Consider the following 25,107-nt stretch of genomic DNA (forward strand, 5'->3'; position numbering starts at 1 on the left):
TCCTTACGTGTAAGAGAATATTACAGAACTGAATTAAGTAAAAAGTGTGATGATCTGCACTTAAGGCCCAACTAAATCAGTAAACGAATGAAAAAAGAAAGCCCTTATGTCCTGAATGAAATGAAGTAGACATAAATAGATAATCTATCAGTACTTGCTTGAGCTTTCTCAAATATGAACTTAGCATTTAAGTAGCAATTTGACATTATCTTCAGATGTGGAGTTTCTCTCCTTGCTGGGTGCACCATTTTATTATTTATTCAATATAAAATTATATAGAGCAGAAAAAAGACACCAGACCATTAGACGTCTCCTGTGTATCTGTTCTCAGATTTACAATACATCAAGTGGAGGAATATACTCTGATATCATGGCATATTTGTCCTTTGTGTAGGTGAACTGCTGTTAGCCTTGTGATGGATGAAATATCACTTTACATCACAGATTTATAATTATGTGGTGTGCCTTAAATGATGGTGAAATGTGAAAAGTGATGTCTGTTCTGATGATCTTGTTTTCTTCAGGCTCTTTCTTGCCCTGTAACCTCAAGCCGCATACACACCCAAAGTTGTTCTTCGGCGATCTCATTTTTGATACCTTCCTAGAACTCAAAGACACTTTGAGCAAAGAATAAAACACCATCTCACATCTAGTATTAAGTACCCTAGGCCGTTCCAAGTAAGCTTGCCAGCCAGTTTAGATTTTCTATCCGTAGAATATCCTAAAGCTTCAAGAAAATAAGGGTTTAGTTCTTACTGAAAGAAATTCACTTCATTTCTAACTTGATGTTTAAAATTACAGTTGTCAGCACACGTCCTATATACCTGTTTTAACAGATAAAACAGTTAAAAGGATTTCACTTCAGCTGGGTAAGCTAAAGCCATCTGAATGAATAAAACTATTGGCAAAGGGTCTCCACTTGACTAAATACTAGATTAATAAAATACAAGCTTTCAAAACTCAGGAAGTTGTGAAGCTTTTATTCTGAACACATCTATACTATACATACTTATGCTTCAGAAGTGTTATCGTAACCCATGATTTCAGATGGAAATTTCAAATCTAGAATGTTCAGGAGGTACGTACTAGGTTTATGTTACCTTTTTATCAGAAAGATCCAGTCTTGCTCCAGGTTTATGGGAAAACATTTTTGTTTTTGGTTAACACAAGCTTACACAGATCTTCCATCATGTTTCCATTGATCATACTTTTTCAAAGGTCACCTGCCAGTCAAAGATGGGCTCTCCCCTTGAGGCTTGGGAGTGAGAGGTGAGGCCACACACCTACTCTGTTTCACATCTTTGGGGGTCTTGTTACCAAGTGGCGGTGATAGTGGTTTGTAAGTTGTGACTGCTATAGGCTAGAGTATCTGTTCTCCCAACCATCTGTTCATTCAACAGATATTTATGAGTTCTTACTATGGGCAGCGTTCCGTGCTAAGGTTCTGAGCCTCCAGTGGTAAGCAAAAACCAGATGTGCTCCCACGCCCCATGGAATTTATGGTCTAATGGAAGAGAGATGTTAATCAAAGAATCGCATACACAAAACGTAAAAGCAAAAGCTTGGAAAGTGCTCCAAGAAAAAAGATTCATGCTCCTGTGAAAGCACATTATATCCAGCCTGGTCTGGTGGGGGGATACGAGGAGGAGGCAGGTAATGACCCGGGAAGCTTTCCTTGGGGAAATACTTGCTTTGAGTACCAAAGTACAAGCAGGAGTTAACTTAAGTGAGGTGATGGATTTCACAGAATGTAGGAGGCCCACTACTTGCAGAGGTCATGTGGCAGGAGGGAATTTTGTATGTGTTCAAGAAATTGAAAGAACATTAGGATGTTCAGCCAGGGTGGCTGAAACATAAAAGGTATATGTGTGTGTGGATGGATCAAGATGCGGCTGGTGATTCAGGCAAGGCCCAGACTGTACAGTAGCTTCTGCATAATGTTCAGAATTTTATCTTGGTCTTGAGAACTGTGGGAAGCTGGAGAAGGATCTTAGGCACACAATGGGAGAAGATCACTGGGGTAGTAGTGTGAATTGCATGTTACATCAGCTAGAAAGCTCCTTGTGAGGGATGAGTGTAGCCTGACCAGGGAAGTAGGATTTAGGGACTAAAATGGATTTGGGGAGAGAGGGAGAAGCCATCACGGAGGACAGCGCCTGAGTCTGTGGCTTGCGCACCTGAACAAGTGATGAGACCTCATTTGGGAAGAATAATTCTCAGGCAGTTGGCTTTTGTTAGAGAAGTTCTTCTGTTCACAGAACTTAGCCTCTTTTGTGGTGATCTGCACTATAGTTCATAATTCTGGGTAATGGCTAGTTTTCTTTCTTTGCCTCTGTGGGTTTTTTTTAAATTAATTTATTTTTGGCTACATTGGGTCTTTGTTGCTGCACACAGGCTTTCTCTAGTTATGGCGAGCGGGGGCTGCTCTTTGTTGCGGTGTGTGGGCTTCTCATCGTGGTGGCTTCTCTTGTTGCGGAGCACGGGCTCTAGGCACGCAGCCTTTAGTAGTTGTGGCACGCGGCCTCAGTTGTTGTGGCTCGTGGGCTCTAGAGTGCAGGCTCAGTAGTTGTGGCACAAGGGCTTAGTTGCTCCATGGCATGTGGGATCTTCCCAGACCAGGGCTCGAACCCATGTCCCCTACGTTGGCAGGCGGACTCTTAACCACTGCGCCACCAGGGAAGTCCTTTTTTTTTTTAAATGGAACTATTGGGTTCAATTATCGTTACCTCTTATTTGCCTTTTTTGTATGTGTATAGAGTTTGGTTATTTTCTTAAAATATTTTCTTATGAAATATAAAATATTAAAATAATATAAAATATGTGTACAGTTTAAAGAATAATAAAAAGGTGAACATGCATGTACTTACCAGCAATCTTAAGAAATCGAGCATTACCAGTTTCCTAGAGGTACCCCATGAGACCAGTCCCAGTCATATTTCCCTCCTCCCTCTGGTAACCACCATCCTGAATTTTGTACTAATCATTACCTTGCTTTTCCTTATGGTTTTGCCATCTGTGTATTTATCCCAAGTTTAGTTTTAGTTTTAGTTTTACCTGCTTCTGAACTGTATGTAAATGGAATCATACTGTATGTGTTCTTCTGTTACTTGCATTTTTCACGTAATGCTTTTTCTTTTTGGGGGGATTTAACCATGATGATGCACAGAGGTGTAGTTTATTTATTTTCCTGCTATCTGAATCGACTGCAGTTTGTTCATGTATTGTAATGTAGATTGGATTGTTGATAAATGGTTCCCATTTTGGGTTATTAGGAAAATCCTGTTCTGAACATCTTTGTTCACGTTTCATGGTACACTTGTGCAACTTTTTGAGTAAGCCCTATACCCAGGAATGGAATTGCTGGGATTTAGGGGATGGTTGGAGGCCAGTTAGACTTTACTGGGTAATGCCAAAGGGTTTTCCAAAGTGGCTGTACCAATTATTTCAACTTATACTCCCAGCAATGAGAATTTCACTGGCTCAACCTTCACGCCAACACTTGTATTGTTCAGATTTAAAAATTTTGCATTCTCCATGGGTGTGAAAGAGTTTCTTTTGTCATTTTCATTTTCATGTTCTTGGTAACTAATGAAGCTAAGCATCCTTTCATGTATTTGTGAGCCATTCATGTCCCTTCTTCTGTGAATGTCTGTCTGTTGTGTTGCCTACTTTTTATTAGGGCTATCTTTTTCTTTTTGATTTTTAGGTTTCCCTGGTATTCTAGATACTAGTCCTTTATTGATTAAATATGTTGCAAACATTTCTCCCCAGTTTGTAGTTTATCTTCCAGTCTCTTGTAGTGTCTATATAAACAGAAGTTTTTAATTTTAATGTTGTAGAATTTATCGATATGTTCCTTTATGGGTATGCTTTTTGTTTCTTGTTTAAGAAAGTTTTTTGATTTGCTTGTCATAAAGATATTCTCATATAGTATCTTCTAAAATTTTTATTCTTTTGGGTTTAGCATCTAAGTCTTTAGTCCACCTGGAACTAATTTCTGTGTATTTTATGAGATAGGGGATCCATTTTCATTTTTTCCCCATATGGATAACCTTATCCCGGCTTCATTTATTAAATAGTCCATCCTTTCCCCATGCATCCTGCAGTGCTCACTCTGTCATATATCGTTTACATATACACATGGATCTGTTTCTAGGTTGTCTCTTCAGTTTCACCGATTTACTTGTCTATCATGTGCCAATACCATACTTTCTTAATTACTGCAGCTTTGTATCTTAGAATCAGCTTGTCAAGTTCCATGAATAACGCTTTAATTGGAATTGCTTTGAATCTATTAATCAGTTTTGGGGGAGACTAAAACATTTAGTCTCTTTGCGATAACATGGTGTGACTCTCTAAGTTTTCTTTAATGTCTTTTAATAAAATTTTATAATATGCTCCATAAAAACTTTATACGTCTTTGCTAGATTTATTGCTTTATTTTTTGAGTTGCTATTGTAAATGGTATTTAAATAATTTTTTATTTTCAAACTCCTTGTTTAAAGTATATAGAAATGTAATTCACTTTTTTATATTGATTTCTGTATATAGCTACCTTGCTAAACTCTATTATTAACTTATGTACAGATTCTCCCCAGTTTTCAATATAGGCAATAATAGCAGTGCAAATAATAACAGTTAGGTTTCTTCTTTTCCAATCTTCATATCTTTCATTTCTTTTTTGTTATTCTTCTTCATCATATTGTACTGACTAGATCCTCTAGTAAAATACTGAATAGATATGGTGGTAACGTACTTCCCATCTTACTCTTTATTTTTTAGAAAATGCTTTCAACAATTCGCCATTAAATGTGATGTTTGCTGCAGGTTTTTGTAGATAGCCTGTATCAAGTTAAGAAAGGTTCACGTTATTCGTAGTTTGCCAAGAGTTTTGATCCCAAATGGTCATCAAATTTTATTGCATATTTTCCTCATCTTTTGAGATGACCTTAAGTGTTTTCTCCTTTAACGTTTTAGCATAATGAATGGCATTTATAAAATTTCTAACTTAAATTAGCCCTTGCACTCGTGGGATAAACCTATCTTGATTATGACGCATTATTTAAATAATGATGCTGAATTTGGTTTGCTAACTCTGTGTGTGTGTGTGTGTGTGTGTGAGAGAGAGTTGCATGTGCAAGAGAGGGAGACAGAAGACCAAGAGAGAAAGACAGGGAGGGAAGGGAGAGTGAAGGGAAGGGAAGGAGTTTGGCCTATGATTTTCCATTCTCGTACTATCTTTATCTACATTTGTTATCAAGGTTATGCCAGCCTGATAAAGTGTATTGGGGGTTGTTGCCTTTTCTGTTCTCTGAAATAGCTTATGTAAGACTGAAACAATCTCATCCGTGAATTTTCAGTTAAGTTCACCCCAAAAGCCATCTTGACTTTTTTCTTTTTGAAATTTTTTAACTATTCATTCAAATTTTCCAATTGCTATACAAGTATTCTAGTTCTCTGTTTCTCCTTGAGTCAGTTTTAATAGATTATATTTTTTTAGAAGTTTGTCCCTTTCATCTAAATTTTCAAAACTTTCTAACATAAAGTTGTTCTTATTTCCTCTTATCTGTTTTCTTCTCTACAGCATCTATAGTCTTCTTACTTTACATTCCTGTGTATTTGTGCTTCTTGTTTTTGTTTCTTCTTTTTTTGATCAATCTTGCAAGAGAGTGTATTTGATTAGTTTATCAAAGAACCAATATTTTACTCTCTTGATCCTCTCTCTTTGTCTTCTATTTCATTACTTTTTGCTTTTATCTATGTCATTTTATTCGTTCTGTTTTGGGAAATTTGTTATGCTGTTTTTTCTGACTTCTTATATAGATGCTTAATTGGTTAACTCTGGACCTTTCTTCATTTAAGTCTATAAACTTTCCTCCAAATACCTGCTTTGTATGCATCTTCAAGGTTGTGAAATATACTGAATTTTCATTATTATTCTATTCTAAAATTTTCTGATTTTACTCATGAAATGTTTAGAAGTGTGTTTCTCCAAGTGTATGGGGTTTTTATGTAATGTCTTTATTACTGATTTCTAACTTCATTGCATTTCTGTCAGAGAATTTAATTTGTTGAGGTTAATTTTATGCCTAGCATGATCATTTTCTTAAATTTTGAAGCTTGAAAGTAAGGTTTATGCTCTGATTGTTAGCTGCTAATTTGTATGTCTGTCTATTGTTGAAACTTGTCAGTTGGGCTGTTTACATTTTTATATCCTTAATGATTTATTTTGTCTGTTTAATCTATCAATTTTTGGATTGAAAGGTGTGTGAAAGTCTCTTACTGTATTAGTGAACTTGTCAATTTCTTCCTGTCGACCTGTGGTCAGTTTTTACTTTATGATTTGAGGCATGTTATTTGGTGCTAGTAGTTTACAATAACTAATATTTTGTCTCCCAGTTATAGCTCCCTGGAGAACTGCAGTGTTTATTATGTAGTGGTCTTCTTTTATCACTGATAATGCTTTTTTGCCTTACAATCTATTTTGTCTGATACCAGTATGGAGATCCCAGCTTTCTTTTGGTTAATATTTGCCTGGCATATTTTCTTTCTGTCCTTGGAGGAGTTAATTTTTGTGAACATTGTTTCAATAAACTTTCGATGACTGGTTTCAGATTCAAAGATAACTACAAAATCTTATATTTTTTTGTATACTGAACATTTGATATAAAGCTGTGATGGATCAGTAATTTCGGAACCAGTTTAGATGTTTTGGGGGTTTCTGGTCTTACTGTTAGGTACGTTGTCCTGTCTGGGTTCCCTGATTCAAGTGTGTCTGTCTCTGACGCCCCACTTCACACTGGATCAATCCAGCAGATCTTTTTAATTTGTCCTATATAACTTCTTTCACTTAAATTCCTCTTTTTGGTGTCACTGCCTTTCCTTTAATTCAGGCCTGTATTTTCTCATTTCCTGCCAGAGTGTCCCCTATGTTTTCTTTGCCCCCAGAGTCTCACTCCCTGTCTTGTTTTCTTCCAACAACAATGCCAATCCTGTCATCCTGAAATGCCATTTTGCTCATGGCTGTCCTGCTCAGCAGTTCTCCACAATTTCTCCTGACAGGGTTAAGAGCCTAAGTGATGCCTGAGCTGGGTTCAAGACCCTTTGGGTCCTCTTCCTCATCTTTCTACTTCTTCCCTCACTCCTGCTGATTGGGCACCCTCCCTCTCTCCTTCCAGATACACTCAGCATTTCCCAAATTTGCCAAGAGCTTCAGCCCTTCGTTGCCTTTGTACATTCCATTTTCTCTACTAGAAATGTTACATTTTGCCTGAAGCTTTCTCTAATGACACCAACAAAGTCATCTCTCCATTGTAAGGCTTGAAGCTAATGCTGGCGTCACTTGTCTTGGTGATGATCATTGTAATCCAGTCAGTCATAGAGTTGAGATGTCTGGCAAAATCCCCTCCTTTGCCAGCCTTTACTTTGTGGGTCAGTTCCCTGTGCACTGTTGACACTATGTGATTTCTAGTTCTTGGCATGAGGCACTTGGCATGTCTGGAGACTGACTGATGGAGGAGGGGACTGGTTCCACTCTGAAGCACCTTAGATTGTTTGAAAGTTCTCCTTTGAATTGGACTGAAATCTACTTTTTTTCTCATTAGTTTTAATTCTGGACCCACATGGAATAATTCCTTTCTCTTTTCAAATACCTGTTTTTATCTGTCTAGGGGATTGCTATCGCATTCCTTCTGAGTCTTCTCGATCAGCCTCTTCTGCCTTTAAATGATTCTTACAGGTCCAAAATTTCTACTTCTTTGCCCTTCCTGGTCTCTCTCTCTTTGTTTAATATTTACTTAGTTATTGATTATTTATTTATTTTGGCTTCCCTGGGTCTTAGTTGCGGCATGCGAACTCTTAGTCGCGGCATACATGCGAGATCTAGTTCCCCGACCAGGGATTGAACCCGGGCCCCCTGCATTGGGAGTGCAGAGTCTTACCCACTGGACCACCAGGGACGTACCCTTTCCTGATCTCTTTTTAAAAGGCAAATTGTACTTTTTCAGTGCCTCCCCTCTCCATTTTGGGGTCAGTACCCTTTTAAAGTATCCTCCAGGTTTGGCCAGAAAGTAGAAAGGAGCTGTCACTCTCATTTTTTATCACCATTTCTGTATTAATGTGGTCTGGGAGCTCATCTACTTATAGTTGGAAACCTCAACACACTCCTTATTCCTAGTTTGCCATTAACCAAAACCCTTAAGATTTTTGTCTCAGATGTTGTTGAATTAATTATAATTTGTCTCAGACGTTATTTAATTATTTACAATTATAATTTCTCATGTATCAGCTATTGAGAATTTTGTATCTGTTCCCTGGTTTTTACCCTGTTGAATTTGGTTTTGTCCCATGCACCTGCTTTAACTTTTTTGAAACTAGAATGTATCATCCCAGCTATTTCCTGATCTCTTCCTGATCTTTTTACTTTTGTAACACTCTTTGTAAACTTGACTCCTGAAATCCAATAAGTAATCATTTTCGGAGCTTCTTCTGTATGCGAAGCACAAGATGAGGGACCCGGGAACTGAAGAGGAATTAGTAAGGCTTATGCCCTTAAGGAATTAGAATGAATGTTCTATGTTTTCACCTAAGACAGTGAATACACGTTGAATGAAGAAGTCTGGCGTCAAAACTTTTTACTCTTCCACTAGGTCCCTTCCTTCAGGTTGAAATTAATCTTACCTGTAAGGTCAAATGTGAATCCAGTCAGCTTTATAACCGTACACCCCATGTTCTGTATTTCACCCATAAGGAAGCCACAGGAGACTGTCATATGCCTTCCTAAAACCCAGGCACAATCTTTGCCCAGGGCTCACAGGCTGAGGCCAGTCCAAGGGATGGCATCCATTTTTGTGAACCCACGCCAGCTCCTGGGGACACCACTTCATCTCCGAATGTGCACAGTTCATGGGTTTTGAGTTCATGGTCTGCAGTTTCATCACTTTCCTTCTTCACCGTCTGAAAGATAAGCAAGATGCATTTGCCTCTTTCCTGTCTTCTGTGTGGATGTTGGAGGCTAGAAACATTGTTCTTATCCCCTCTGCAGTTTTTTCTGTGATCAGCAAAATGCCTTTTCTGTTAGTATTAATCTGTGTCACAGTTTTTGCCTTCCATGATGATAGCTGTAATTTTATGGTACTTCCTGGGCCCTTTTCTCTTTTCTTCATCATTCTCATTTTATTGAACAGACAGCCCTTGGCCAAATTGACAGAAAAGCAAACTCCTTCTTCTTGGGACTTCTGAGATATAGTCTGGTCCAAATGAAGCCCTGATCATTCTGTCATCTTAAGCGATGGTCCACAAAGCCAAATCCTGTTTTTGATTTGAAAAGGTTGAGGTCGAAAACTTGTCCCTTGCCATTAGAAATGTAGAGAGGCCATCGAGTATCATGGTTAAGGTTATGGGAGCCAGTGGGCCACTTGGCTGGCTTCAGATCTGTATGGCCTTGGACAGGTCATTTAAACTTTCTGTGCCTCAGCTATCCACAAAATTGGTATAATTAGGCAAATTAGATGAGCTGACACACGCAGTATGCTTAGGGCACATTAGCACAGACTAAGTAGTCAATTAATGGCTTGCAAACAACACAGTTCCTCCATTGAAGCATTGCTTGCTTAACAATGCCATTGGCTGAATCAGGCAATCGGTCCATGATAATAATAGGAGCTTACTGCATGCCAGGCATTGTGTTGAGTACTTTATATTCATCATGTCTCTTAATCTCATAGGTTTTATATGATTTGGGTTATGTCCCCATTTTATTATGGCCCCAGGTTACCGGTATGGAAACGGAGGCTCAAAGAGATGAAGAAACCCAGGCCTGCTTGTCAGAACCTGAGCTCCTAACCACTTTGCTGTGGTCAGTCATTACCCTGTCATCTTCCAGAACATTAACCCACCCTCTCTGTTAACACTGCATGCTCTGTCTCTGTTGACGAAGATCCAGTGTGGTTTCTATTAATGAGCATTTAGTCTTGCTGGGGAGAAAACATATGTAAATGGCAGAATTAGTGGATTACGGAGAGAATCCGCCTCATTGCCAGTGATACAGCGGGTGATACAGCCGTAAGAAAGATATTGATTCAGGGACTTCCCTGGTGGTCCAGTGTTTGAGAAGCCGCCTTCCAGTGCAGGGGACGTGGGTTTGATCCCTAGTCAGGGAACTAAGATTCCACATGCCACAGGGCAACTAAGCCTGCACGCCACAGCTAGAGAGCCCGCGTGCCGCAACTAAGATCCAATGCAGCCAAAAATAAATTAATAAAATAAAATAAAAGGTATTGATTAAGAGAAGAGGGAACTTGGCGTGGTCTACAGGGCTGAGTGGAGTACGGGGCTTGACCTGGGAACTAAAGATGGGTGGGGTCTGACCAGGCACAGAGAGAAAGGAGGGAGGTGTGCAAGGCAGGGACACAACTTGAGGCAAATCCGCGAAGTTAAAACAGTTGTGCTGGGAGTGAGAGCAGTGGTGAGCTGGTCGCGCTGGTGGAGCGGGAATGTGCTGGGGTATATAGAATATGTTAGAGCATTGGGGAGATGCAGTTATGTCTGCAGCATGTACGAGTTGCAAGCTGGTAGCCCTTGGGTCACTATTGGTTCTCAGTGAGTTTTCTAAAACTTCGAATTGGTTGTCAGCACTTAAAAACTGGAAGATTTTATGTCAAAGTCTGGATTTACAGCTGCTCTGGAACTAACGGAGAAGTTCTGGCAGTTGCTGAGCCCACGTCCCCGCTTGGTGACAACTGGCCAGAGCTGAGGCCAGCTGTCTCCCCTGTACGGGACAAGGGCGCCCCATTCTGCATAGACCCCCGCCCCTTCCAAGTGACTCCATCTGCCTGACTGGTGAGGGCAGCAGAGTTTGTGACCTTGGCCCCTTGGATACGGGCTCTGAGACTGGCTCAGAGGACCCTGTCCTTTCTTCCTTTCAAACTGCAGGCTCCATGAGAGCAGGATCTAGGCTTTGCTTGGGCACTGCTGTGCTGCTCGGGCTAGAGAAACGCCCTGCAGATCTCGGGCCCTCAATCAATGTGGCACATGGGTGGCAGCAGTGACCACGTTACAGTGGGCTCAGTTTCTGAAGCTGAACACAGACGGATGAGGTGCACAACAGTCAACCGGGTGGCTCATTTTAAGCCCTGTTTTTAAAAAGGCAAACTGTGGATGACCCTTAAGCAGCAAATAGGCCACTTACGAAGTCGAGACTGGTCTGCGTGTGTGTCAAGGAGAAAACTGCTGGTTGTGCTTTGCTCTGTTTCCAGCCCCATTCCCGGACCCGGGGAGGTACGCTCTTGTTCTCTTCTTCGGACACACACTAAACAATAGGAGTGGAAAATGCATCAGGAAGACCTAAGGCACATACTTATTGGCTTCATTCAGCAGGAACAGCAGCACGACCGCGAGCACAGCCACAGTTCCCTGCTCTGTGAGATTTCACAAATCCTGTAAAACCCTAGTTGCTTTTCACTAGGGATGTGATCGTTCCTCCTGGCTGCGGATGGCAGCTCTCTGCCACGGCTCAGTTTAGCCCGGGTTCTTGTTCTGTTTATTTCTTTCTTTCCCTTTCTTCTGCACGTGGTGTTCCTCTGGACTCCGTCTGCACTCACCTTGCCATGGGAGCCCCGGAAAAGAATAAAGTCCACCCGCCTCTCCCCCCCGGGCTTGGCTCCAGAAAATCAAAGCCGAGCAGAGGCAGCTCTTCTCCGCCTGCAGCAGGGTCAGCGATTTGTGTAATGTTTTCCGTGTCAGCTTATCTCTGCCGATTTCTTGTGTTTGTGAGCAAGGGGAGGAAGTGCCGCATCGCCATGGCTGCCTTTTTCAACAGGTGGGAGCCGCAGCTGCGATCAAAGCCCAGCCCCGCGCTCCCCGCCGACAGCCGTCCCTGCTTTTTTGTCAAGTGTTCCTGGTGGGGCTGGATTCATCCCTTTGGAGTGAGGTGGCTGCAAGAAAAAGCTTACCCGGATGCCCCCACGAGGAACGAAAGGAGAAAAGCCCTTACGTCTCTCGCCCCACGTGGGAAGCTTTTTGATCACATCGTTTGAATCTAACCATAATTAGGCTTTTGCATCCAGTTCTTGTAGGAACACGAAATGCTGTTCAGCCAGCAGATTTGGTACTCACAGCCCTCTAACTGGGGGTTTCAGTTGTGCTGTGTATTCCTGTATTTAGTCACACGATATTTTGGGGCCACTTTTTCATTCTTATTTTTAGTAATCAGTAATTTTCGTAGATAGTAATTTGGGTCTGATTGGACATCTTGGCAACTCTTCAGTTCTCATTATAGCAGAGTTTTCGCCTGTATGTCTTGATGCTAAAGTGAACATAGAATTCTTAAGCGATGTCCAACAAACTAATTTTTGAGAGTCATGGTCACTACCTTAAAATAGAGAATAAATTTTAGTTCCCATCCTGATACAAGTATCCTAGAAGGCTTAATTTGCGTAAATGTTTTGCCAAGGGTTGGATCCCCCAACATAGGAAAGGTTCTTCAGGCTTAATTTGCGTAAATGTTTTGCCAAGGGTTGGATCCCCCAACATAGGAAAGGTTCTTCAGGCTTAATTTGCGTAAATGTTTTGCCAAGGGTTGGATCCCCCAACATAGGAAAGGTTCTTCAGGCTTAATTTGCATAAATGTTTTGCCAAGGGTTGGATCCCCCAACATAGGAAAGGTTCTTCAGGTTTAATTTGCATAAATGTTTTGCCAAGGGTTGGATCCCCCAACATAGGAAAGGTCCTTCAGTGATTGTCCTGGCTAGTGTGGTCTTCCAGCCTCTTGTTTCACGTAGGTAATAAGCCCTGTGAGTACCCAGATGGTGTCACTGCTTCGGTGGGAGCTAGCACACAGCAGGTTGCGTGTTAGAAGCCCTGGCCATCCCCCGGATTTACCCTCTGGCATCAGGCCCATGTTGGCCTGTGAGCACTGGTGAAGTGTAGAGAGTCATTCATACCTGCTTAGCCCATGTGACTGAGGAAAGGATCACACGGGCTCACGCATACGAAAGCAGTTCAGAACCCTCCAGTCTGGTGCCTGTGCGGAATATTAGTGCTCCAGGCTGTGGTAGCCCTGTACTCTTAGCTTTGTCTGGACCTCGTCTTTGTCACAGGAAATTAGGGCTTTCGATTCGATCTTGTTAGTCGAATTTTGTATGCATAGCCACGTGAGGCTATTTTAGTGTAGATTAATTAAAATAAAATAAGATTTAGGATTCAGCTCCTCAGTCACGCTGGACGTTTCAAGTGCTCAGTGGCCACGTGTGTCTCGTGGCTACCACGTTAGATAGCACAGATCTAAAGCATTTCCATCTTCACGCAAAGCTCTGCCAGACCACCCTGGGCTCAGTTATCTATCAGGTTCCCTCCAGCCTGCGTTTGTGTAGACTTCAACAGAGTGGCTTGCTCAGTCCTTAAAGGAGAATTAATTGTGCCTTTAATGCCCCATCCTCCACCCATACCAGGGGCGTGGATCTGCTGTAATCTCTGCCCTTGTTTCCCTGGTGGCTGAGCATGAGGCCTTCCTATGGCATCTTTCACAGTTTCTTAGCAGAGAAAAGTTAGCCGTAGAAAGATACATTCTTGAGCCCTTAAGTAATTTTATCTAGCTTATATTTATAGTATGAAATACTATAAAATTCTGGCTTGGCCAGAAATTTTCTCCTCTTTTACTAAACCTCCGGGTCTTCCTTTTTAGAAATAAGATAGCCCGTTGTCATTTTCCTTGAACGTGGGACAGCACAGATTGGGTATCAGGCTCAGGTGAGTGGAAGGTAGGAGAAGCAGTTTTCTAGGCATGGATACATGATCTGGAGATTAGAGACAGCTACGTGGGAATTGACATCCACATGGCTTTTAGGCTGGGAGCAGGGGTTGGATGTGAGTATTGTACCAAGTTCAGTGGGCTGGAGGTTCAAGCCAGGAAGAAATGGACTAAGTAAAAAGCAAGAATAAAGCCAGGTCTCACACTTTAGGCTATTCAATGTATTTGGTCCCTTATGTCACCTTTCAGTGAGGTCTTCTCTAAACATGTAAAAAATTGAATCCCCTCTGTCCTTAGCACTCCTGGGCCACTTTTCAGCTGTGTTTTTTCCATAGCAGTTATGCCATCTAGCACACTCTGTATTTACTTAGTTTCTGTTCGTTGTCTATCTTTTCCTAAACAAGAGTATAAGCTCCATGAGCATGAGGGTCCTTATCTGTTTTGCTCAGTGCTTAGGCACATAGTACTTTCGGTAGATATTGAATGAATGAATGAATGAATGAATGAGAAATGCATCTGCCGCGTTGTTTCAGTGAGACCTGGAGGTAGAGGTTACTTGTGGGAGAGGCCCATACTGGAGGTAAGGAAGCAATCGGAGGAGGGCAGGGCGGGGCTCGGGCAGGCCTGGGTGGGGTCTAACCGGGCTGGAGAGGGAGTGGGGGAGGAGCAGGCTTCTGGAGGCTGGCCTTGGGAGAGATCTCTGCAGAGGTTGAAGATTTTGGGCAAGAAAGCAGCTGATCCCAGCTTTGTAGAATCGGTGCTGGGAGATGAGATGTTTCTGAGAACGAGCCTCAGGATCAAGCGGGCCTAGAAGAAAGGCCATGGAGAGAACTCTTGAGCCAAAGGGCCGTTAGAGAAGGGCTCCTCGCACCTTGACCTGGAGCCCAAGTGGCTGAGTGGCTGCAGGCTGAAGCTTCAGAGCTGACCCAGGCGCGGGGGAGAGCCTCGTGCCAGTCCCATCCTGCCAGCTGTTTGGTCAGATTGAGTCAGCGATGCTGAGAGCTGTAAAGCGTAAGGTGGTCATAATCATCACTCCGACACGGTCACGTCTGTCTGAAGCAGTGCTTCTCAGACTTCACTGAGCATACAGGTCCCCTGGGAGCTTGTTAAAATTGCAGATTCTGATTCAGGGGTCTGGGATAGGCCCTGGGGTTTTGCACTTCTCACAAGTTCTGAGATGATACTGCTGCTGCTGTCCAGGGACTCCACTTTAAGTAGCAGGGCTTTATTAAGGAGAGGAACGAAATATGCGTCATTGATATCAGTTACCTTTATTAAGACTTTGAAAATTCTCCTTGGATAGGCTAGGGACTGTCACTTAAGGATGTTCCGATAGACAAATGCTTTTCACTGTAGTTGAACTAAAGTAGTTTTTGAGAGAACATAAGCAACCATTAAGAAAATTGGCCTTCCCCGATTTTGATTTTCTGTAGATGAACGCTTGTCAGCACTGTTGTCCAGTGTGGCTTTCAAATCCAAGGCTTCCTAAGGCAGTTCTTGAAAGTCCAAGCCTGAGCAGACTTTTACGTCCATTGCCTACATGCGAGAGGTGGTTGTACCCAGCAGGGTGTGGTGTGTGTGCTGAGCTGCTGACCAGCTGGTCTTGACAGGCGCCTGGATCGGGGTTAGAAGTCTGCTCTTGTGCGTAGCAAATGGACTTGAGGACATGGGGAAGGGGAAGGGGAAGCTGGGACGAAGTGAGAGAGTGGCATGGACATATAGGACATATATACACTACCAAATGTAAAACAGATAGCTAGTGGGAAGCAGCTGCATAGCACAGGGAGATCAGCTCGGTGCTTTGTGACCGCCTAGAGGGGTGGGATAGGGAGGGTGGGAGGGAGACGCATGAGGGAGGGGATATGGGGATATGTGTATATGTATAGCTGATTCACTTTGTTGTACAGCGGCAACTAACACAACAATGTAAAGTAATTATACTCCAAAAAAGATGTTTAAAAAAAAAAACTAATGGAATTTGACTTGTGCGTTGTGAACTTGCTTTGCAGTGGTAACTCCTTTATCCTTTCCATTTTCTCCCTTCTGCAATGAGGATGTCTTTTCTACACCTGTCCAACCATTATATTTTGCAACAGATAACTTGTTTTTTAGTTTCACAGGTCTGTGGACAGAGAGGAATTTACCCCAGGATGGAACATACCCAGAGACTCACCTAAACCTGATTGAGATGAGGTTTAGATGAGATTTTGGACCTAGAATTGATGTTGGAATGGATTGAGACCTTGGGGATGTTGAGACGGGTGAATGTATATTGCATGTGGGACAGCCATGAATTGGGGGGGCTAGAAGACAGGCTGTACTGGGTTGGATAGTGCCCCCCCAATTCATATCCTTCTCAGAACCCTAGAATGTGACTTCATCTGGAAATAGGGTTGTCGTAGATATAAATTATTGTTAAGATGGGGTCATATTGGTGTAGGATGGACCCTTAATCCAATATGACTGGTATTCTTATGAGGAGAAGAGACACAGAGACACATCCAGGGGGAAGACAGACAGACACACAGAGAGAATGGCAGGTGGTGACAGAAGCAGAGTTTAAGAGTGATGTGTCTGTAAGCCACGGATTCCTGGCAACACCTGAAGCTAAGAGATAGGCATGGAAGAGATTCTCCCCTCTGAGCCCTCAGAAGGAAGCAGCCCTCCTGATACCTTGATTTTGGACTTCTAGCCTCTAGAGCTGTAAGAGGATAAATTTCTGCTGTTTGAAGCCACCCAGTTTGTGGTAGTTTGTTATGACAGTCACTGGAAACTAATACAGGGAGTTTTTGGAAAATTATTCTAATGGTCTAATGGACTAGGTGTTGTTTTTCATAATCCAGCCCCAAAGAATGGTATTAAGTCAAGTTGAAAATAGGATGAAAAATTATTTCATTGGCCCAAACTCAATATGGCATAAATGACTCTTTTTTTTTAACATTTTTATTGGAGTATAATTGCTTTACAATGGTGTGTTAGTTTCTGTTTTATAACAAAGTGAATCAGTTATACATATACATATATCCCCATATCTCCTCCCTCTTGCGTCTCCCTCCCACCTTCCCTATCCCACCCCTCTAGGTGGTCACAAAGCAACGAGCTGATCTCCCTGTGCTATGCAGCTGCTTCCCACTAGCTGTCTATTTTACATTTGGTGGTGTATATATGTCCTATATGTCCATGCTACTCTCACACTTCGTCCCAGCTTCCCCTTCCCCTTCCCCGTGTCCTCAAGTCCATTCTCTACGTCTGTGTCTTTATTCCTGTCCTGCCCGTAGGTTCAGAACCATTTTTTTTTTTTTTTTTTAGATTCCGTATATATGTGCATTAGCATACAGTATTTGTTTTTCTCTTTCTGACTTACTTCACTCTGTATGACAGACTCTAGGTCCATCCACCTCACTACAAATAACTCAATTTCGTTTCTTTTTATGGCTGAGTAATAGTCCATTGTATATATGTGCCACATCTTCTTTATCCATTCATCTGTCGATGGACACTTAGGTTGCTTCCATGAATGACTCTTATCTTGCAGTATTTTCTGTGTGTCAGATGACATACAGAATCGGTAATTTCTTGTTCAAAGAGATCAGTTGTTTCTGTTAATGACTGAGATGGAAACGTTTTTTACTCTTAGAGAGTAAGGACAGGCTGTATTCATCTGTGCATCAGGTGCTGTTTGTCTTTCATGGCACTTTTCAGAGTAGAGTTTCACTAGCAACTTCTACCTAAAGCTAATGCATTACCTTTTATTTAGATCAGGTTGCATAAATGTATTTTGGGCAGAGGAGTTTGAAGTTTGGAACTGGTTCTTTTCAGTAGAGAAGAATTATGATTATATGTCATTATCATCATTGCCTTTTAAAAAGAAAGTTGATATACCGTTTGTCCCCAGAAAGAACCCGAGTGTGTGTTTGTGTGTGTGTCTGTGCTTTGAAATTAGAAGGCCAAGTCAGCGTATTCCATCATCATCCAGTATGAAATGTGTCTGGAGTGGCCTCACTGGAGTCGTGTCCTACGTTATCAGTTGCTGGCTCTAGTGTCAGTATGTCATGCCTGGCAGGTTAGCAGGGTTTGGCGGAGGAAATGAAACCTAGTCAGTTACTACAAGATTTATAGTAGGCCTGCTATTGCAGGAAGTGGTGAAAAGTTGATTGATAGTTTGAGACAAAACTCTACAGCAAGAAACAGGATGTATGCTTTCTATTTATACCTAGTTTTCTTTTTCCTGCATTTCAGGGCTCCTTTTGCACTTTGTTTTGGCTGTTTCATAAGGCTACGGTTCCCTTTATTTTTTTCCCCCCTAAATTCAGTTGCCAAATATAAAATAATTGAGGAAATTTTATATCAGCTCAGCCACAGTAAAGGCGTATACCCTCAGCTGTTACTGTTACTCTTTCATGGCAGTTGGATTTACTGTAACTTGTCAGAAGGCAGTCTTTAAAAAAAAAATTCCTCCAGATAGGATATTATTTCACATCTATAAACAGAATGGCAGGGTTTTGGGTTTTTTTAAAGCTACATGGCAGGATTACATTTCCAGAAATTTTCTAAGAAAACCTGTGTTGAGTATAATTCTATTAAAATACGACATTAGTACGATCTATCATGTGTCTTTTAAATGCTGAATCTCTTCACTCTGTAATTAATACATCTTAACAGGTAGGAGTTCTTTACTTAGATATAAAATATATACTATAAGTACAACTAGTAACTCAGCATATGTGTTCATTGAGTATATCCACATGTACCTGGTTTTTGTAAGCATTCTAGTTAACTAATAATGTCACTTGACAAGGCTTTTTGACACGACCTAGCCTGGTCTGTTTTGAGTGTGACAGTGAAAACCCACTAACTGCGTTAAATGAGGTGTTTTCTGAAATGGAAAGGCCATTACAGAGTTAGATTCTAGAATTTACAAGGAGTGGCAGAGTTAGAACCAACTCCAATTGTGCCAGTGCTTGAAAGAACAAAGAGGCTACTCTTTCATGGCTTAATTTTTTTCTCCAAAGGAATAATTTCCTTTTCTGTGAACAGTGACTGCTAAGTTATCTGTGTAAAATGATTGAATAGAAACAAACCCAACTTTCATTCCTCAGGCTGTTGGGTCATATTCTACACCAATGATATTTTGAACATTTTAATTAGTTTTTTATCCCAGCATTCTTTGAGAGGTCTAAATGCTTCTTCTGTAAAGTTTCTATAAGAAGTTTAATATCAACTTGGGAAACTAGACAGCTTGAGGTAGTAAAAGTGGGATAATAAGAAATAGAGGGACTTCCCTGGTGGTGCAGTGGTTAAGAATCCGCCTGCCAATGCAGGGGATACGGATTCGAGCCCTGGTCTGGGAAGATCCCACATGCCGCGGAGCAACTAAGCCCGTGCACCACAACTACTGAAGCCCGCGTGCCTAGAGCCCATGATCCGCAACAAGAGAAGCCACCGCAATGAGAAGCCCGCGCACCACAGCAGAGTAGACCCCACTCACCGCAACTAGAGAAAGCCCGTGCACAGCAGCAAAGACCCAACGCAGCCAAAAATAAAATAAATAAATAAATTTATTTAAAAAAAAAAAAGAGATGAATCAGGGTGGCAAGGAATAAAAAAAAGAAACATATAATCCGTTTTTTACACACATTATATAAATGGGTCATCTTAAACATAATACAGTGCTAAAAGTGAGAAACAAACTTTTCTCTGAAGCATAAAAAGTCATCTCAGCTGGTAAGAGGCACGAGTTTCTGTTTGGGTCCTGGGCCTCATCCTTGCCACCTTCCTGCCTGTTAGAGTTGACACTTTTTAGTCCCAGCATTGTGAGGGATGCTTTCTGAAAAGAGCCAAGATGACAGGTAGGGAGCTTTGAAATTCCAAATTCATGCACTTATAAGTGATAGATGTAATATTTTTATAGTAGACAATAACAAAGGTATACATAGTTTTAACTTGAGTAGATATATCTACTGTATTCATGAATATCCACAAAAACAATTCACATTTTTTCCCCTGGGATTCTACAAGCTCTGTAGGTAAAGCTTAAATGTATACCCCATTTAAGATTGCTGAGCCAAAGGGACCAGTCCTAGTTTCTCTGGAGAATTCTGGGCCTTAGGCAAGTCAGAACTTGCTCCTTTGAGGTGTTGAGTGGTATCACGTTGGGAAGGAATCAAGAATGTGAGCTTAAGAAGGGAAGCTTTTCAGAGCCTGAGAATTCCTGGGAGCCCCTGTGGTGGGGAAGAGAGAGTGCGGGAGCTCAGAGGTCTGGGCTTGCCATCCTGACTGCCCCTCATCAGCGGGGTGAACTTCAGCTGGTCTCTCAACCTCTCCAAGCTTCTGTTTCACCATGTGTCACGTGGGGATAAAAATGAAGCTGATTCATAGGCTTGTGGTTAGGAGCCAGCGCAAGGAGACGTTTGTGGAGCGCCGTCCTTCACGTATTGTTGAAAGTGTTGATCGTGGCTCTTAAACATGTGAGGTGTGTGCTTACTGAAGTGTGAAGGCTTTTAGTTCAGATTTTTATTTTGCATATGGTAATTTAATGTGAGGCATTGTCTCCTTGCCCAAGTTCATGGCTCTTTATCTCTTGAAGCTGTGTGTCATTACCCAGAGAGGACCTTTTTCAGTGAGAAAGATGGCAGTGAACTAGTCCTTAGGCTGGCAGGGCCTTGCAGTAAGGAGGGTTTAAACTGGTCCACTGGCTCTCACCAGATCCGTGGCCACTGGTAGCCAAGGTTTCAAAATACACGGTGGGCATCATCTACAGCTGTCTTGGACATGGATGTAGATTATACTGCAATCGTCTTATTTCATAACTGTGTTTTTAAAGATGTCTCAAACCCACTAGGGTTCACTCAGAGTTATAGCCCTTTGGGAATCATTCACCAGCTCTAGTGGATCTCATCCCAGTTTTCCTCTCTACCCCGGACCATCTTTCCTTTTCTAAGCTCTGGCAATCCCAGCACCGATACATGGGGTTTTCCTCATTTAAGAGAAAGTTGTGCATCCATGACGGCCATTGTCCTTGTCCTACCCTCCCTTGGACACTGACTGCAGTGGAAGCTTCGGGTCCTCGTTACACTTGCGGAGGGCCGGAGGCGGGGCGCGGAAGCTCATTGTTAACGTTAAGTATTTTGAGACAAAGGGGTCTCAGGTACATCCAGGCACTTAGATGAAAGTCCCCAAGTCCCCATCTATCACTTAAGCTCTATTGAAATGAAGCCTCATTTCCCCAGTATTATGGGATGGACTTCGCTTTGACGAATGAATTTATCCTGTGAACTCACCTCATCCAGTTTGTCTCAAGCCACTCATTTAATCTTTGGAGCTAGGGAAACCCAGAAGACATGTCACTCATTGCCACTTTTTTTCGCTTGTCACACCAGGTTTTCCTCTATGAACAGCAAAGATATCGTTTTTGGAGAACTGCAGTATGCTTTACACGTTGCTTCAGAAACAGAACTACTAAAATGAATCCAGGTTAATGAAAAAGTTTATCTGTTCAGTATAATGTAATGTTATAAATGTAGCAAAAATATCCTCTGAAATAGCATGAGATGGTTTTCTGCTAAAAATGAAAAGCACTCCATGTCGCTCTCTGACTGCTTTTTTTATTTCTTTCTTAGTTAAAAAATTTGAATAGGTATTCCATTCACATAGGTTTAAAAATGAACAATAGTGTTTGGTTCAGCAGCACAGATACTAAAATTGGAACAATACAGAGAAGATTAGCATGGCCCCTGTGCAAGGATGACACGTAAATTTGTGAAGTGTTCCATATTTTTATATTGTGTGATATTGCTTATATGTGGAATCTAAAAAAAGGGTACAAATGAACTTATTTACACAACAGAAATAGAGTCACAGATGTAGAAAACAAAGTTATGGTTAACAAGGGGGAAGCGGGGGGAGGGATAAATTGGGAGATTGGGATTGACATATACACACTACCATATATAAAATAAATAACTAATAAGGACCTGCTGTATAGCACAGGGAACTCTACTCAATACTCTCTAACGACCTATATGGGAAAAGAATCTAAAAAAGAGTGGATATATGTATATGTATAACTGATTCACTGTGCTGTACAGCAGAAACTAACACAGCGTTGTAAATCAACTCTACTTTAATGAAAATGTTAAAAATAAGACCCAATATGTGGTGACAAGTCTCCCTGTCACCATCATCTTCCATCTTTCCAGCTCCTGCAGTGCCCCCTCCACATAAATACTAGTGTTTTCTGTAGCTCTCCAGAGTTCATGGATAAGTGTACAAGCAAACGAAATATGTTTTTATGTCTTTCCTTTGTTGTGTGTGTTTAACATAGAAGGCAGCATATACATATGGCAGGCCTTTTGTTGTTACACAATATATCTGGGTTAGCCCCTGGAGAACCTCATCTGTTACATAGCTGTAGACTTTTCCTTCGTGTGGATATGCCATAGCCGTATGCCACGTTGATGGACATTTGGGTGTTTCTTATTTTGGAGTATTAGAAACAATGCCACAGTAAATAGTACCTTGGGCCTGTGTCGTGTAGCCTACGTGTTTAATTTCCAGATGCGGGTTTGCTTGGGTCAAGGGTATGTTACGTTTTCAGTTTTGAAAGGTATTGCCAGGTTCTCCTTCATCGGGACTGTAGCTGTTAACTCTCTCACCAGCAGTGTATGAAAGCGCCTTTCCTCCACAGCCTTGCTGGCAGTGTTACCAAACGTTTGGATTTTTGCCAATCTGATAAATATATCTCAGCACGACTTTAATTTGTATTTCTCTTATTTGACTGAAGTTGTTGAACATCTTTTCCTATATTTAAGAGCCATTTGTATTCCTTTGTATGAGAATTGTCTGCTTGTGTCTTTTGCCCATTTTCCTGATGGATTATTATTTGAATTTTTAAGAACTCTGTTAGGGGAACTAGGCCTTGTTTTGTGATATGAATTGCAAATATTTTTCTCAATTTTGCATTAGCCTTTTGACTTTTCTTGTAATTTTTTTTTCTTTTTGCCCTACAGAACTTGTTGATTTTTATTAGTTTTTGTAGATTTTTATTAGAATTTATCAATCTTTGCCTTTCTTTTGTGGCTTCTGGATTTTGAGTCCTAGTTAGAAAGGCCTTCCTCATTCTAGGCTCATGAGGGAAATCTCCTGCGTGTCCTTGTAGTACTTGGTTCCTTTTTTCCATTCATATCATTGATCTGTTTGGGGATTCATCCTGTGTGCCGTATGAAGTGTGGATCCAACTTTATTTTGTTATCTCTTTAAGCTGTGGACCCTGTTATCCCCAGACCAATTAATGAATAGTCCTAACATTTCTTCTTGAAATGGTCTTCAAGGTCCAGAAAGTTGGCAGCTCTTGCGGAAGCCTTAAAGAAAGCATCCCTGACCAAGGCCCAGCTGGGGTTGGAACTGCAGGAACTGGAAGCAGCGGCACTCTTGGTCCAGGAGGAAGAAGCTGCATCGAAAGCAGGAGCCCGATGCATTTCCGGGCAGCAGACGCCTTCCTCCAGCTCTGAGACAAGCGATTCGGAGGAGTCAGAGAGCAGCACATCGTCTGAGACCGAGGACTCAGGCTCGGAACACGAGGAGCCCAGAGGCGGTGAACGTGAGGCAGGGCCTTCCTTGCTCGGTCCCTTTGTTGAGGAAAGCAGCACGGCCCTGCTTCCTGACCATGGTGGGATGTGCAGAAGCGTGGTCCTCCCAGGGTCTGATGATGGTCAGGGACAGCCGCTCACCCCTCCCCGGGCTCCTGGGGCATCTGAGCCTCTAATCCAGGAGCTTGGAGAACAACTGGAGACTTCGGTTCAGATTTCTGAGCCCAAGGGCTCTGCTGCTGGACAGCGTGCTGAAGAGAGACAGCCGGCAGACGCCCAAGAATTGACTCCGAGTGGTCTCATTCGTTATTGAGAATTACGTCAGATTTGGTTTTGTTGACCGAATGAGAATTCTTCATTTTCACTTTGTACTTTTCCTTAGTGTATACGACATTGTTTGTCAGTGAGCTAATGTTGACACCAGTCGGTTTTCTTGTTGCATCTTTAAAAATAAAGTTCTAAAGTTTTTCTTAAAGTGTAATTAATATTTGGAGATAAGAATAATAGTTCTGCCAGAATCTCTAGAAGGTAGAGCCCTAAAATACTTTGAGTAGCTTTACAGAGATACGCAGGACATACAGTAAGCCACAAACATCTTAAGCAGATAGTGTGATAAGTGGTGACAGATACATACACCGAATAAAACCAGTACTGCAGTTGAGATGCTGTACTTACCCACCATCTGCAAGTGTCCTCCTACCCCTTCGTCACCCCTCTCCCACCCGCGCCTCTGCATGCCACCCACCCCCATTCCCCAGGCAAGCTTCCGTCTGCTCCGTCGCTGTACGTTAGGTTGCATTTCCTAGAATTTAATATAAATTGAATCGTATAACACGTACTCTTCTTTGTCAGGCTTATTTCATTCAGTATAATTATTTTGAGATACATTGATGTAGCGTGTATCGAGGTTTGGCGGTGTTTTCTTTTCCATATCTGAGTAGTAGTTCATTAAATGGACATTTGGGTTGTTTCCAGCTTTCAGCTGTTCCAAATAAAGCTGTTATGAACATTTGTGTGCAAGTCTTTGTGTGGACATATGCTCTTATTTCTCTTAGGTAAATATCTAGGAGTGGAATGACAGAGCCGTATGGTAGGTGTATGTTTAACAGTTGAAGAAACCACCAAACTGTTTTCCAAAGTGGCTGTACCATTTAACACGCCCACCAGCAGCCTGTGAGAGCTCTGCTTCTCTCTCATTCCTGTCATCACTTGGTGTGGTCCATTTTTAACATTTTTACCATTTTAATAGGTGTGAAGTGGTATCTCCTTTTATTTTGCATTTTTAAGACTTCTTATGTTGAGCGTCTTTTCACATGTGTTCATCTTTGGTGAAGTGTCTGTTTAGATCTCTTGTCAATTTTTTTAAGTTGGGTTGCTTTTCTTAGTTTTGAGTTTGGAGGGTTCTTTATAAATTCTAGATACAAATCCCCAGAGGAGTCATCCTTGCATGCCTGATACTCTTTGATTGGATAAACATTGTGAATTCTACCTCGTTGGGTACTGGATATGTGTTCTTATAAATATTCTTTAGCTTTGTTTTGGGATGCAGTTAAGTTACTTGGAAATAGTTTGATCCTTGTGGGTCTTGCTTTTGTAATTTGTTAGGCAGGTCTGGAACAGTGCTCTGTCTAGGACACACTGTTTCCCCGTCCTAAGGAACGATTTTCCCATGCCCCAGGGATTATGAGTGTTCCAGTCCAGCTGATGGAAGTAGACACCTGTGTGAGTGCTGAGCACTGGTCCCTCTAATCCTTTCATGTGGTTCTTGCCTGG

General features: G+C 41.8%; 1 protein-coding gene and 1 non-coding gene across 2 annotated transcripts in view; both read left to right on the forward strand.

The window, feature by feature from the left end:
- Positions 1-24,343, forward strand: part of SHQ1 (SHQ1, H/ACA ribonucleoprotein assembly factor) — a 92,099-nt gene extending 67,756 nt beyond the window's left edge. The window contains exon 11 of the mRNA XM_004268022.3: positions 23,077-24,343. Coding sequence (XP_004268070.2) covers positions 23,077-23,647 — 571 coding nt within the window. The 3' untranslated portion in view covers positions 23,648-24,343. The remainder of the gene's footprint in view (positions 1-23,076) is intronic.
- LOC117200725 (U6 spliceosomal RNA) lies at positions 21,419-21,525 on the forward strand. The gene has a single exon (XR_004482387.1). It is a non-coding gene; the product is annotated as a U6 spliceosomal RNA (small nuclear RNA).
- Positions 24,344-25,107: the final 764 nt, after the last annotated feature.

This window comes from Orcinus orca, chromosome 10 (genome assembly GCF_937001465.1).
Source record: "Orcinus orca chromosome 10, mOrcOrc1.1, whole genome shotgun sequence".
NCBI lineage: Eukaryota > Metazoa > Chordata > Mammalia > Artiodactyla > Delphinidae > Orcinus > Orcinus orca.